Source organism: Corythoichthys intestinalis, chromosome 18, assembly GCF_030265065.1.
Source record: "Corythoichthys intestinalis isolate RoL2023-P3 chromosome 18, ASM3026506v1, whole genome shotgun sequence".
In the NCBI taxonomy this organism is placed as follows: domain Eukaryota; kingdom Metazoa; phylum Chordata; class Actinopteri; order Syngnathiformes; family Syngnathidae; genus Corythoichthys; species Corythoichthys intestinalis.
In genome coordinates, this window is record NC_080412.1 from 17,433,692 (window position 1) to 17,448,536 (window position 14,845).

Here is a 14,845-nt window from a genome sequence, read left to right on the forward strand (position 1 = left end):
TCCGTCATTGTGCAAATTACTTCTAGCTGCATTTGATTATGTGAAATATTTTTCTCAAACATTGTCATGAATAATTCATAAATCACCAAGGTGCATTACGGGATACAGTTTAATGGAATTGCAAGCAATGCTGATGTGCCAATATATACATTCTCTGTAGAAAACACTGAAAATGCTATTTTTAAAAATTTAAGCCCTCTGGTTCTAAAATATGATTGAAGTCTGTTTGAAAAGCATTGCACAATGGGGTCAGCTGGGGCGATCACTTTGAAAACCCTGTCATTTATTACTTTCATGGTTTGGCCTGAGGCAAATAATAACTGATAATAGCCAGTCAGAATCAGGGCAGAGGAGGGGAACTTTTTTTTTTTTTTGGAACCGTTGATTCCCATAATCCCAGGGCACACAATGACAGTGTATTTGGGCATTACAAATAAATCGGACCAGAAAGAAGAAGTGATCCAAAAATGTTCCCTTAAAGTGACTACCCAGTGTAACAAAAACATATTGTCCAGACAGCTATTTACTCAGTAGTGAACAATTTCGTCCAGATATAATTGACATGGCTGCACTGTTTTTTTTTTTTTTTGTACCACGAGGCGGCAGTAAAACCAAAGCTAGTCTTGGCTAATCACATGATGCCGTGTGAAAGGCGGCCTCTGGAGCAGGAATTGTTGTAGAGTTCCACCCTGCAAATGTCTAGAAAGAATGTTATTCACAAGGGCGTAGGTTTGCAAAGGGACGGTAGAGACATAACACTACCAACTTTTCAGGATGCCCAAATTGTCCTCACTAACCTTTAAGCCTATTTATATGCATTATAAAATTTGTTCAGTTATATAGGTAATTTAGATTTTATTTCCATATGTTGCAAGAAAAGCATTGACCCTACCATTATTAAGTGAATTATTTTCATTGTTAAAATGTTAAAACCGTTTTCACTTGCTGAATGCACCAGTCCATTTTTCCCCCTTCAAACACACGTTTGATTGGCTGATGGCGTCACCCATCCCCAACACACATGCACGCTCACACTTGCTCAGTCCCTATGTCGATAACATGCCGCCTCCTCCCAAGAAGAGGGATATTTTAAGTTTTTTTTCAGCCAGCAGCAGCCATTGTAAGTAATTTCAAAAGACACCAATGTTGTGGAGGTGGAAAACACTATTTTTGCTACTGTAAATCAGACCTGCATCAGAGTTGGCATAACATTAAACTGTGTGAACTTGCTAAGCTGAAAAACTTGAGTAGAAAGCTGCTTAGAAGTGTCTTCTGTTTCTGTTTTCTACTTTTAACGTTAAACTGAGAAAGTTACCTTTGCTGGAAACTATAGAACCAGAAAAATGTCAGCAAGAAGCTGCTTAGAGGGGTGCTGCATAAATTCATACGTTGCTCACATGACATAATCACAATTAACTATTTACGTTAAAAAAAATCTTGTGATGCCGTGAGCTACCCACACTAGCGTTGCGATCGACTGGTCGATGATGATCGACGTAATGAGCACCCCTGATTTAGCCTATCCATTAATTAGGTGCATATTCATGTGAAATGTAGCCCTGACCCCCGTTCACCCAATCTATTGGGTCTTATTATGTCGCATCCCGAGCAAAAAAATGTACATGCAGATTATGCTGTTACACCGTCCCTACCAATGTTGAGACCAAACCTACACCCTTGGTTATTTATGATGTAAATAATACATTACCCGAGGTACATGTCATTCAAAATGCAGTTTGCAATCCAAACAAGGTGTACTGAATAGTCACAAATCATTTTTATATTGTCGGTAATTGTACATATGTGCTTTGAAACTAGCAACAATTTGCCTGTTTTAATTTGTGCAACGTTTATAAATTTTAGCGTTTGTTTGGACATTGCTTTTCACACAGAACTCTCCGGTTATGCACGTTTCACATTTTAAAGTTGTGTTGACTTTTGTCAGTGTTAATTCCAGTCCCTCCAGGGGAACAGATAAAAATATTGTTGCATTTCTACTGTTTAAAGAAAAAATACAATAATCATTGTACATCCCCACATTACATGATCAAATTTAACATTGATATTTGAATTAGCGGTGAATAGATGTGACACAAATGTGAGCTGTAGCTCTCGTTGTACCTGAAACGTTGCCTTGATAGCCCAAGTTTTTATTGACCATTAAATGCTAAAGAAAAGATGAGACCACTGCATTTGTCAATTCAACTTTTATGTACAAAACTATCACAAATTAAAAAAAAAAGACATCAGAGTGCAACTTCCATGACTAAAAACAGGAGTACAAACTGTATAAGACATAAACATACACAGGTTTTATCTCACCAAACTTCACACGTGTCGTTATTACAGCGAAATAGAACAATGGCAATCTTGTTAGAATAAATCGATATTGTACATTAATCATTTCCCTCTGGCACTTGATTAAAACAGTTTGTGGTCGTGAATCATTTGTCTTGTTCATATAAATAAAAGGCACACAAAGGAAATATGTTATCTTGCCTGTCAGGTGCCAGATGATTGACTTGTAAGCATTCAGCCCGAAAGTTTTAGAGGATGCCTTTTCTTAGTCCAGTGCATTTTTATTATTCTAACACGAAACATTGTAAAGCATGGTCAAAGTAATGTGTAACATGGTATCTGTTTTTAAGCATAACCAATGGAAAAACAACGGGGAGGTTCGACTATCATGTTAAACTAGTGCTCGAGTGTCATGTGAATACAAGTCTTTGTGGTCTTTTGAATATTTAACTTTACTGTGTTAAAATGTTGCAGTAACATTGAAACATTGCCCTGAATACACTGAAAGACATGTACGGAATGTCTTTTTGAATCCTCTATCTCCGAGTTATATTATGCTGATTATTAAAAAAAGGGTTGTAAAGCCATTTTTCATGCCCGTCTTGCTCAGACATATTCCTTGGTGCTGCTAGGAGGTCGAGAGATGGGATACTTCGGTGAGGGTTTGCCTCTTGGACAAGAAGCTGCCAGCATGCCACCCCCGATCACAACCAGGAAGGCTCCAGCCCATGCAATAAAGATGGCCGACCCAAATTCATACCTTCAAAAAGAAACAACGCAGCGAGTCAGAAAAGTGAAGCTACAGTATGTGACCCCACACACACTTAGAGAATAATTTAAACATGAAATTGGATAAGGGATTTAGGGGGAACGTAAAAACAATTATTCTGGATTGTCAGGTACTCACTTTGTATTGACTGGTGTGAAAGGGTTGTAGAAGGCTTGGATGATGTCATGAGCGTACCAAGAACAGGCGACGATGGCGCACAAAGCTGTGTTGGGGTAAGCAAAGAATGCCGTTAAAGTACATATGTGTGCATGTGTGGCGGCATGTACGCATGTTCCTCCTTACCTCCAATCAGTAGGATAATGCCGCCTGTCATGGCAATGCGAGACTTGCGTATTTTGTCATCTCCGCCACAGTTGGTGCACTTCATCCCCATGCAGGCCGCGCCCAAGCCCGCCACAGTTACGATAATGCTCACAATCATGAGGGCACGTGTCGCCTGGAGGGCACCTGAGTGAAAAGGACACAATCAGTCAAGTACTTCACAGTTGACATGAATACACATTTCCTATGGCAAAAAGAAAGGTCACCCTAACATATAGGACGTTTGATGACCTTTCCAAAACTGTGGTTGCAGGTGTTCAAGCTAATATGGTCTCAGATGGACTTAAGAGTAAATTGCTTGCTTCCTTCCTTTAACGCATTATAGCAAGTGGGGGGCTCAAGCATGCGAGTGCAACAGTATGTGCAACTAAAACAGGTCTGACCAGGTTTCAGGTTGCATCGTGGAGGACACTCCTAATTTCACATGCTGGCTACAGGTTAACATTTAAGGGTTGCGACCTCCATCCACAAACAAAGAGACCCTTTGTGCATTCAATTGGATAAATTGATCTCCTTGTGCTGGTATTTTTGTACAAGTTGTGATTGACTAAGTACTAGATCTTTTAGCTTTCCTTTATATATTTTCTTTATTAAAAAGGTAAGATTGGAGAAGTATGTCAAACCAAGTTGAAAATGTGTTATACTAGGACAAGAAGTAAAATAACTAACCCATGCAGCCACTGCTGGGAGATAAAAATCATAAAAGACAGATAAAGTAAACTTAATTGCATCTTGGTCCCTTTGGAGTTACTTCCTTTAACAGTCTATGAAAGTGAGGCCAACAGTCTTTTTCCCCCAAACGTGGTATTTTACAACCCTTTTTAACTACATATTTACTATGCGTAATAGTATTTGGGGGGATTGTGGAAGGTTAAGATTTCTTCTTGTTAACTTAATAAAATGTATTATTTAACATTTAAACCTTACCTTACTATGTCTTAAACTCCTGTACAGTATACTCTCAAAACTACCAACATATTGGAAGTGATCACAAAGTAAAAACTGCCTTCAAAAAGGAGGCTTTTATTTAACGACATTCCCACTCTTCGTTGGAAGAGGAGTCAATAAGTGACTAAACCGGTTAGGTCAAGCAGAAATAATCAGTCTAGTTTTCAAATATATGTGTAGCTATAACGGTGGCTTCCCCATTGCAGGCGTGGTTTATTTGCTTACATTTGTTCCTGTTTCTCGTATGATCGGTTAGAAATCTCAATTTGTTTCACTTTCATGGTTTTGATAAGAAATATAATATCAAACGGGCATAGTTTTAATTCCTCAAAGAAAGTTGCAGCCCAAGTAAAAATATCAGCAGAATAATTGGAAAAGGAGTTTCATTACTTACTGTTGAGCTGAAGGATGGAGTCGTAGACCTTGCATTGGATCTGACCTGTGCTCTGGAAAGCACAGGACATCCAAAGGCCTTCATACATTGCTACTGCTGTGATGATGTTGTCCCCTACATAGGCAGACATCTTCCACTGGGGTAAAATTGTGCCCACTATTAAGCCAATTAAGCCTAAAAGCGACAGGACGAATCCCAACATCTGCAATCCGGAGTTGGCCATTTTCTTTCCTTCCTCTTCGCGACGACGACCAGCTGACTTCAAATATAAGGAGCGACGTCCACTTGCTTAATACACCTCTAGTGATCTAAAATTAAATTTAAAACTTGCTCCCTGACTTAGGTATTTAACTTCTGATTATGTTGAAATCTGTTGTAGATAAATCCGGCTGTTTTTCGTATGTATGAGGGAAAAAAAAGTTTTGAAATGGCGGCCGTTGCTCGACGATGTCAACTTGCGCACCTGTTGCTCTGCCGCACCTTGTATGGGGAGGGACAATGGAAGCGAGCTTTTTAGGTGGTTTCTATGGCAGATGGGCGGGGCAACTACGAGCGCACAGTTTCGACGCGTGCGTCGCTGGAAGATACGCCTTAAGTTTCATGACGTAAGCATTTCCGGAAAATGCGGCAATAAATCCACAGACGTATCTTTTGGGGAATTTCTTACACATTTGCCATAACAGAATTTCTTTTTAAAATTATTGTTCTATTGAGCAATGTATTGATATCTTTACTGAAGGTTGAAGTGTCGTGAGTTATCCATGTTCACAAAGACTTCGTGAAATTTCACGAGACAATGTTCCACACGCATTTGTGGATTTACTGAGTTACAAACACGATTTAAGTTAGACAATAGGAGTGTGACAAAATATCGAAATGGATACTTTGTATCCCAAAAGGTTATCGATATGCGCCTGCCAAGAATCGAGATATGGTTTTAAAAAGTTGTCAATGTCTAAAAAAAAAATAAAAAGGAACTAACAAGTTGCTACCAAAATCTTCCACCATAATAGTGTCTCAGTTAACTGTAAGGCTGCATTGACGGAGCTCAACGCCCAATCCATTTAGACTGGGAACGTACGTTCATTCGAAACCAGCGCATTCACAGTCATTCTGTCCGATTTTTCAGGGCATTTACAGGTCATTTTCAGTTTGAGTTTGAGTTTGAGTCACTGCCTATTTATTTGGGTGATTCCCAGGTCACTTCCTGTTCTATAACTTAAAATAAACAGTAAGTGACCCATAAAATACTCTAAAATCAACAGGAAGTAACTGTACGTCAACAGGTAGATGACCTTAAATGGCCCAAAATTACCTCATTGCCTGGCGTTGTCTGCCACAGACGGCCATAGACGTTCAATCCGTTTGAAGTGGGAGGGATGGCAGCGAATGAACATTCGTTCATTCGCTGCCACCCTCCCAGTTCAAATGGATTGGACGTCTACTAGTGATAAACTCATTCCAATTCACAGCAGAAGATTGTTTTTCTGTTTATTAGTTGTTTGTAGGATATCCTAGAATGATTTCCTGACCAATGTATCGATAATCGCTGTATCACCATATCGTCAGATCATCGTTATCGTGAGCTTTGTATCGTCAATCATATCTTATCGTGAGGTACCAAGAGGTTCCCACTCCCATTAGACAAGTCACAACAATTCCATGATAACTGTTTCATTTTATATTATCTGGTTAAATTATTACGGAAGGTCCTCATATTATACATTAACGGCCTCATCACGCCGTCCTCTGAGCTACCTATATCTTTGCTGCTGTAACACTGAGAATTTCCCCATGGTGGGATCAATAAAGGTCTTATCTTCTTATCTTATATTGACGTCTTAATGTCAAAACTACATTATTTTTCTTTACTTGTTATTACCCACGCAAACCTAATCTGTGTTTATTTTATTTTAATGTTTAATATACCACAGACAAAACTTTTTTTTTTTAAAAATCATTCCAGAGAATCCAGACGTTTTTTTTTTCTTTCTTAGAATAATACAGGATAGACTTTGCCCTCTGGCTCTATGAGTCACACTGCAGAGGTGAGTTATAAATTTGTTTCTCACCTGTCACAAGTATGTTGACCAAAACAATTACTCACATGAAGAGAGGCAACTGAAACTGTTACAAATTTGAGCAATATGACTGTTGTTTTATTCCGAGGCAAGGCACATTCTACTACAACAGTTCTGGGTTTTGGTGCTTCTTGATTGATCAAAATGCTCTTAATTCAAACCCAAGGCATTTTGGAACTGAATTTTCTCATGAAATGTTCCTGTTTTGACATAAAATTCAAACAACAAAGTGTTTTCTCGAAATACAAAACGATGACATAAGTAGAGTAGGACAGTACTCTCAGAGAGTAGACTTCCGCCCAAGCAGCCAAATTCAAAGCATCTTCTTATCATATTGCCTATCCCTGCAAATTTGAGCAAATAGGCTAATCCGTCACCAGGTTATTGCAAAATTCATTTTCTGAGCACTAACCTTTTTCCTCATTACCGCAAAATGTGATCACCTTCTGTTTCATATTACAAACATATCCTGCAAGTTTAATAAAAATCCTTTTAGTCATTCTTGATTTATCTAGAACACAAACATGTAGAAAAACAGACATACAGAACCGAGTACACCACCTCCCTCCGCCGTAGTTTTTGCCTACTGGAGAAGGTAATAATAATAGTGCAGTTTCTGTATTTGGTAAGATTTAACATTGTCGTCTGACAAATTTAGCATGAGTTGATGATTCATTGCCATGAAGCTAAAACCAAGATTTCTCAACAACCAGTAAAACTGCCAAGCATTATGTACATACACTGTATGCAAAAAAAACAAAAACAAACAAACAAACAAAAACAATTAGACCAATGACCAAGGTAAATTAAAGACACCTTAAATTTCAATGAGTATAAATAGTGCATAGAATCCTAACATTTACATGACCTCTTGCCCTTCATCATCATAATGTGTTTGTTTGATGAGTTTGGTCTGGGAATTCTGTGACATTTGTGATTCAATGTACTGTAATTTCAAAATTGTGCTAGTAGGACAATGTACATTGCTGGACAAAAGTATTGGCACCCCTGCAATTCAGTCAGATCATGCTCAATTTCTCCCAGAAAATGATTGCAATTACAAATGCTTTGGTAGTAATATCTTCATTTATTTTGCTTTCAATGAAAAAACACAAAAGAGAATGAAAAAATAATTAAATGCTTTTCATTTTACACAAAACTACAAAAATGGACCGGACGAAAGTATTGGCACCCTCAGCCAAATACTTGGTAGCACAACCTTTAGACCAAATAACTGCGAACAACCACTTCCGGTATTCATTAATTCAAATCTTACAATGCTCTGCTGGAATTCAAAACCATTCTTCCTTGGCCAACTGCTCGAGGTCTCTGAGATTTAGAGGGTGCTTTCTCCAAACTGCCATTTTCAGATCACTCTACAGGTGTTCTATGGGATTCAGGTCTGGACTCATTGCTTACCACTTTAGAAGTCTCCAGTGCTTTCTTTCAAACCATTTTCTAGTGCTTTTTGAAGTGTGTTTGGGTCATTGTTCTGCTGGAAGACCCATGACCTCTGAGGGAGACCCAGCTTTCTCACACTGGGCCCTACATAATGCTGCAAAATTTGTTGGTAGTCTTCAGACTTCATAATGCCATGCACATGGTCAAGCTGTCCAGTGCCATAGGCAGCAAAGCAACCCCAAAACATCAGGGAATTTCCACCATGTTTGACTGTGGGGACTGTGTTCTTTTCTTTGAAGGCCTCATTCTTTTCTATGTTAACTCTATGTTGATGCCTTTTCTCAAAAAGCTCTACTTTTGTCTCATCTGACTAGAGATCATTTTTCCAAAACATTTTTGGCTTTCTCAGGTAAGTTTTGGCTTTGGCCAGCTTGGCTTTTTTGTCTCTGGGTCAGAAGTGGAGTCTTCCTGGGTGTCCTACCAAAGAGGCCCTTTTCATTCAGACGCCGACGGATAGTACGGGTTGACACTGTTTGACACTGTTGTGCCCTCGAACTGCAGGACCGCTTGAGCTTGTTTGGATTTTAGTTGAAATTCTTTATCCACCATCCGCACAATCTTTCGTCGAAATGTCTCATCAATTTTTCTTTTCTGTCCACATCTAGGGAGGTTAGCCACAGTGCCATGGGCTTTATACTTATTTATGACACTGCGCACGGTTGACACAGGAACATTCAGGTCTTTGGAGATGGACTTGTAGCCTTGGGTTTTGCCCATGCTTCCTGACAATTTTGCTTCTCAAGTACTCAGAAAGTTCTTTGGTCTTCTTTCTTTTCTCCTTGCTCAATATGGTACACACAAGGACACAAGACAGAGGTTGAGTCAACTTTAATCCATTTTAACTGGCTGCAAGTGTGATTGAGTTATTGCCACCACCTGTTATGTGCCACATGTAAGTAGTAACAGGTGCTGTTAATTACACAAATTAGAGGAGCATCACATAAGTTTTTAAAGGGTGCCAATATTTTTGTCCGGCCCATTTTTGTAGTTTTGTGTAAAATGATAATGATTTAAATTTTTTTTTTACATTCGCTTTTGTGTGTTTTTAAAAAATTTTTTTTATTGCAAGCAAAATAAATGACGATATTACTACCAAAGCATTTGCAATTGCAATCATTTTCTGGGAGAAATTGAGCATTATCTGACAGAATTGCAGGGGTGCCAATACTTTTGGCCAGCAGTGTACATCCTTCCATCCATTTTCCTTACGAAGCTACTTCATAAGGATTGCTCGCTGGAACTGAAGGAAAGGTCTCACTCCACCCAGGACCTGTTCTCAGTTAATCATAGTTTGAATGAATGTTTTAGCTGGGAATTATTTAGACTAGTGTTGCACCGATACCATTTTTTGGCCCCGATACCGATACCTGGCTGTGCAGTATCGGCCGATACCGATACCATACCGAAACCACCCCGATTATATATATATATATATATATATATATATATATATATATATATATATTTTTTTTTTTTTTTCTTAATTTTTTTTTTTTTTTTTTCCCAAAGAGCTACATAATTGGATGTGAAATCATTGCTATCAAGGCTTTGTCAGGCTGTTGCTTACCTTTGCAAAATAGGAAAAAGTACACTAAACCCTAGTAGACAATAGTTGAATAAACCTTCCGCTCTCAAAGGCCAAAATAGTGCTAAATTTGTGAAATTAATAAAACATGTATAATACTAGCCCAACAGTAAGAAAGTAAAAATAAATTCATAATAATAAACTTAATGAACTGAATAAACTTTTTTAAACCTCTCAAAGTCCAAACAGTGCAACTTTCATGAAATTATTGTCACATTCTGCTGCTGGTTAGATTGTGTTTTGTTGCTGGGCGTGGGGGCGTGGCACTTGAATCCAATGCAGGCTCATCAACACAGCATTTAAGCACGGGTGATCTCAGAGAAGGCTGCCGAGATATTTGCCTTGCTGATCGCTATTTGACATCTGGCACAATAATCTCGCTACATTTGCTTGTTATGCCCCTGCATTGGGTTTTTCTGTTAGTGTGCTGCTCTCGTTTGTAACCGCTGCCTATCGTCTTAGTTTGTCCGTCGAACTGCTGTCACGGACTCCTTTTGTTATTTCTACTGTCCCGCGATCACGTGTTATTTTTTTAGTTTGCAATCGTTAAACCCTTTTATGTATCCCCCGCTTGTTGTCTGCTTCGAGGTTCAACCTTGTTTCCGCATGCGGACGCTAACAATTATAAGTAATAATAATTGACCACAGCATCCCGTCTCTCCTTTTTTTCGGGAGGTGGGAGTCCCTTATTTCTTTGGTCTGAAAGGTGGCAACAATACTTTGGAAACACTTCCCAAATTACTGCGGCATTTCTTTCAGTAAAAGACAATAAAAGTAAAGTAGACGAAGTGAACTGACCAGAGATTGTTGTTCCGGTCCAGCGGCCTTCTTCCTCTGGATAGCAGTCCTGCTCTTGCAGGCTCAAACTCGTTGTGTTCGTTCACGTTTCGTCTTCAAATGTTTTATCAAGTTCGAGGTATTGAAACTGGCCGATTTAACTCCACATCTCCAAACTTTCAGGCCGCAAATCTTGCATGCAGCCATTGATTTTAATCGACGGGACTTCTATTTGGAAATATTTCCCGACCGCCGCGGCGCCGCCATATTTCCTGGTTTGTTTTTCGTCCATATGAAGAAGCCCCCTTTTGATTGGTCAGGAGTGGCTATTGGCCCGCTCTCATTGGTCTGGAGCAGGCCAATAGCGATAGCTGCTTGGTGTTCACGTGTCATCACACAACACAGAGACAGAGTGTAGTGAGCGCCAGGAGGAGAAAAAGTCTGTGGTCAAATGTTATAATAATGGACCGGTAAATGGTATCGGCGCCGATACGGATACCACCATTTCGGGCCGAATCGGCGCCCCCTGCCGATACTAGTATCGGTATCGGTGCATCTTTAATTTAGACTGCAGTGTATAGCCACACAAATCTATTTATTTTATTTTAGAAGATCTGGCTCGAGGAATCACAGTCATAAAAAGAATTATAATTCTTTTAAAATAAACTCAGAATTATAGCTCACATCCTAAAGGAAAAGTGCTGTTAAAGTCAGTGTCAGTCTGGAGCACACATGCACAGTAATCTACTAGATCAGATGCTGCTCAATTTGATCATGAATATGACTTGTAAGTTCATTATCCTAATCTGTGCTACAAAAGCTACCCATTAAGCATGGTAATCGTTCTGACATTGTAATGTCTAATTGACTGCTGGGCTGTGAACTATAGTTGTAATTGCATCTATTCATCCATCTGATATATTCTGGGTTAATCCTGGCACTTCACAAAGGCAGTTGACATCTCAATTGATCATACGGATAAATATTTTGGCAGTGGAGATTCTGTTTCATGTTTTCCCTTTTCAATGTGGTTTACTGATACTCTAATTTCATGCTGTACGTGTTATGGAAAATGAAATGTGCAACTTAAAAAAAAAAAAAAAAAAAAATCAAACCATCTGAAATGGTGTTGTATTTGAAAATAAGCGTTTAAGTAAAATTTCAGCATGATACAAGGGAACTTAATGGTACATCTGGAGGTTAAAAAGGTTCACCTGGAAAGATTTATGCATTTTAGGTTAATTCAAAATTTCACAGGATTAATCATTTTTGTAAGTAGTGTTGTCAGCTTTGGTTTGAGTTCTGGGAGGAAATTTCTTACAGCTTGTATCTTCTTAATTGGAATTATTCAAATCCTTTGGTAATTATATGCATAATGCAGTGCAAAGTTTTTAAATTTCTTCAGACGTTCTCTTTCTGGTCCCACTTATTTTTGGCAGATGGACCATTGTTATCACATTTTTGTAGCATTAGATTTATGTAACTGTTTTAGTTGCCTGTAAAGTGTTTTGGAATGTTAAATATGATGTGCCCATCCACCAATTAGTCATGCAAATTATCTTGTGCATGGTTGCAAGTGGTGCTGGTGGGGTCACTGTGGGCCAGCCAATCACAAGGCTTTGTGAGACGGACGTAACACACCTTTGGAGTAACCTTATTTATGTACTGTGGCTATTTGAACTACAGGACCAAAGTGCCATTCAGGTTGTGCTATGCCTGTTGTGTTAATTAGACTATGCATGTGGGTTTGACTGGGGCTCGACCTAAACTGCAGTTTTTCCTTTCAGGTGTATTGTTTGGCATTCTGCTCAACAAGTTTGCAACAAACAGAAGGAGATTCCTTTTCTGCCACCAAGTGGCAGTAGACTCACACTGCACTCATTGAGTAAACAAGATGGCTGACATCTCCATCAAGTTCTACCTATCCAGGTAACAAACCCAGTTTCGATTGACTCCTTTCCAATAATGTTATCAAGCTATTACAGTTTGGTAGTCCTTAGAATTGCAAACTAGCATGCTACAGCACAATTGTTCATTTTAGTATATATATATATTTTCAGGTTGAAGTTGAAACATTGAAGCATGTGCTTCAGCAAACAATTGTGTTTGGCCAGCGTTTTGACGTTGTTAAACATTATTGGTTGTGACGGTGAGGAATTTTCAGAGGTGGGTAGAGTAGCCAAAAATTTGACTCAAGTAAGAGTAGCGTTAATTCAAAATGATTTTACTCAAGTCAAAGTAGTCATGATAAAAATGAACTCAAGTACAAGTCAAAAAGTATTGGGTGAAAAGAATACTCAAGTCATGAGTAACATTGTGAGTAACTGCTCATGATGTTAGATTAAAAAAAAAAAATAGACGTGGTACCTCTACATACGAAGTTAATTCGTTCTAGGACCTTGTTTATAAGTCGAAATGGTCGTATGTCGAGTAGGATTTCCCCATAAGAATACATTATAATTCTATTTATTCGTTCTACAGCCCAAAAATGTACACTAAATTCTTAATAAATGCTGCTGTTACTATTGCAAATAGCAATTACAAAGAGCGAAACAAATACATTATGAATAAAAATCGGAATAATAATATATTATTAATAATAATAACTGTAATCATTTAACAAATCGGGATCTAATGTAGCGGTTGTACAGTATTTGCGTGGTGTACCTGAACACCTGCGGGGCTGATGGCAGAGTGAGTGCAGTTGAGATACCGTATTGGCCCTAATATAAGACGGCCCTACGGTGGCCGACAGGTGTCAGGCGAAATGCAAAGTCCAAACACTTTGCAAATAGAAAAAGCACGAACCCCAATTGCAAACGCTTTGCAAAAGAAAAAAAAAGCACGAATGCAAACTGCCACAACACGATCCCCAATTCCTAAAGCGCAATCCCAAATTGGCAAAAGCACGAACCCTAATTGCCACAACACGGCAGCATATGGCTCGCAGCACGAATGCAAATTGCCACAACACAATCCCCAATTCCTAAAGCGCGATTACAAATTGGCAAAAGCACGAACGCCAATTGCCACAACACGACAGTAAATGGCTCGCAGCATGACCGCAAAGGGCTCGCAAGACAATTCAAAGACGATGACCCAGAAGTTAAAAAAAATAGTTAAATAAAAAAAAAAAGACGTCACTTTGCTATATGTGCTTTGTGACCATCTCTACGGGCCTCCGTAAAGTTGCCCACCCCATCAGACGCAAATTTATATAAAAATGATGTTAATTGTTTGTGCTGCAACAGTTTTGTAGATACAGTATTATGCTTTAATGCCGATATTAATTTCGAGTGGGGACGTCACTCGTAGCTTTTTCTTAGCTTAGCTCCCGCAGCTAATGGAGCGTACCAACTCTCTCAATAACAGAGGGGTGTCCTAACAACTAGCACGAACAGAGCACAAAAAAATTCGGGTCCATTTTGCGGTAGATTGGGGGGCTTGAGATATTAGTTTCGAGTGATGATGTCCCTCTAAGCGCCTCATTTACTGCAAAATGGTTCCGAATTTGTGCCATTCGTTTGTGCTACTTGTTAGACACCCCTCTGTTATGTTATGTTATGTTAATGGAGCGTACCAACTCTCTCCCTCTGTTATTTTAATGAAGCGTACCAACTCTCTCAATAACAGAGGGGTGTCCTAACAACTAGCACAAACGAATGGCACCAATTCGGAACCATTTTGCAGTAAATGAGGGGCTTAGAGGGACGTCATCACTCGACATTAATATCTCAAGCCCCCCAATTTACCGCAAAATGGACCCGAATTTTTTTGTGCTCTGTTCGTGCTAGTTGTTAGGACACCCCTCTGTTATTGAGAGAGTTGGTACGCTCCATTAGCTGCGGGAGCTAAGCTAAGAAAAAGCTACGAGTGACGTCCCCACTCGAAATTAATATCTCAATAAAAGCATAATAATGTATCTACAAAACCGTTGCAGCACAAACGATTAACATCATTTTTGTATAAATTTTCGTTTGATGGGGGGGCAACTTTACGGAGGCCCGTAGAGACTACGGTCACAAAGCACATATAGTAAAGTGATGTCTTTTTTATTATTATTATTTTTTTAACATCTGGGTCATCGTCTTTGCAATTGTCTTGCGAGCCTTTTGCGGTCTGATTTAGAAGATTTACTGGCTATTTACTGTCGAATAGTTAATTTGGTATCGATACGCCTGTCTAACCAG

The 14,845-nt window shown here is 39.0% G+C and overlaps 2 protein-coding genes across 3 annotated transcripts in view; one reads left to right on the top strand and one right to left on the bottom strand.

Annotated features, from left to right (window-relative positions):
- Positions 1-2,188: 2,188 nt before the first annotated feature.
- LOC130906823 (claudin-7-B-like) lies at positions 2,189-5,249 on the bottom strand. Its single transcript, XM_057821476.1, has 4 exons — positions 4,752-5,249; positions 3,371-3,535; positions 3,206-3,290; positions 2,189-3,058 (listed from the first exon to the last, which is right to left on the bottom strand). The coding sequence occupies exons 1-4, from the start codon at positions 4,972-4,974 to the stop codon at positions 2,905-2,907; spliced, it is 627 nt and encodes a 208-aa protein (XP_057677459.1). The 5' UTR covers positions 4,975-5,249; the 3' UTR covers positions 2,189-2,904.
- A 7,012-nt stretch (positions 5,250-12,261) lies between these two features.
- The window catches only part of nlgn2b (neuroligin 2b), a 314,058-nt gene continuing 311,474 nt past the window's right edge, over positions 12,262-14,845 (top strand). The window contains exons 1-2 of one of the 2 annotated variants that reach the window (XM_057821147.1): positions 12,262-12,359; positions 12,443-12,584. The gene's annotated coding sequence lies outside the window, so the exon portion shown is untranslated. Of the gene's footprint in view, positions 12,360-12,426; positions 12,585-14,845 lie in introns of those variants that run through there. The other variant, XM_057821148.1, reaches the window with a different exon arrangement.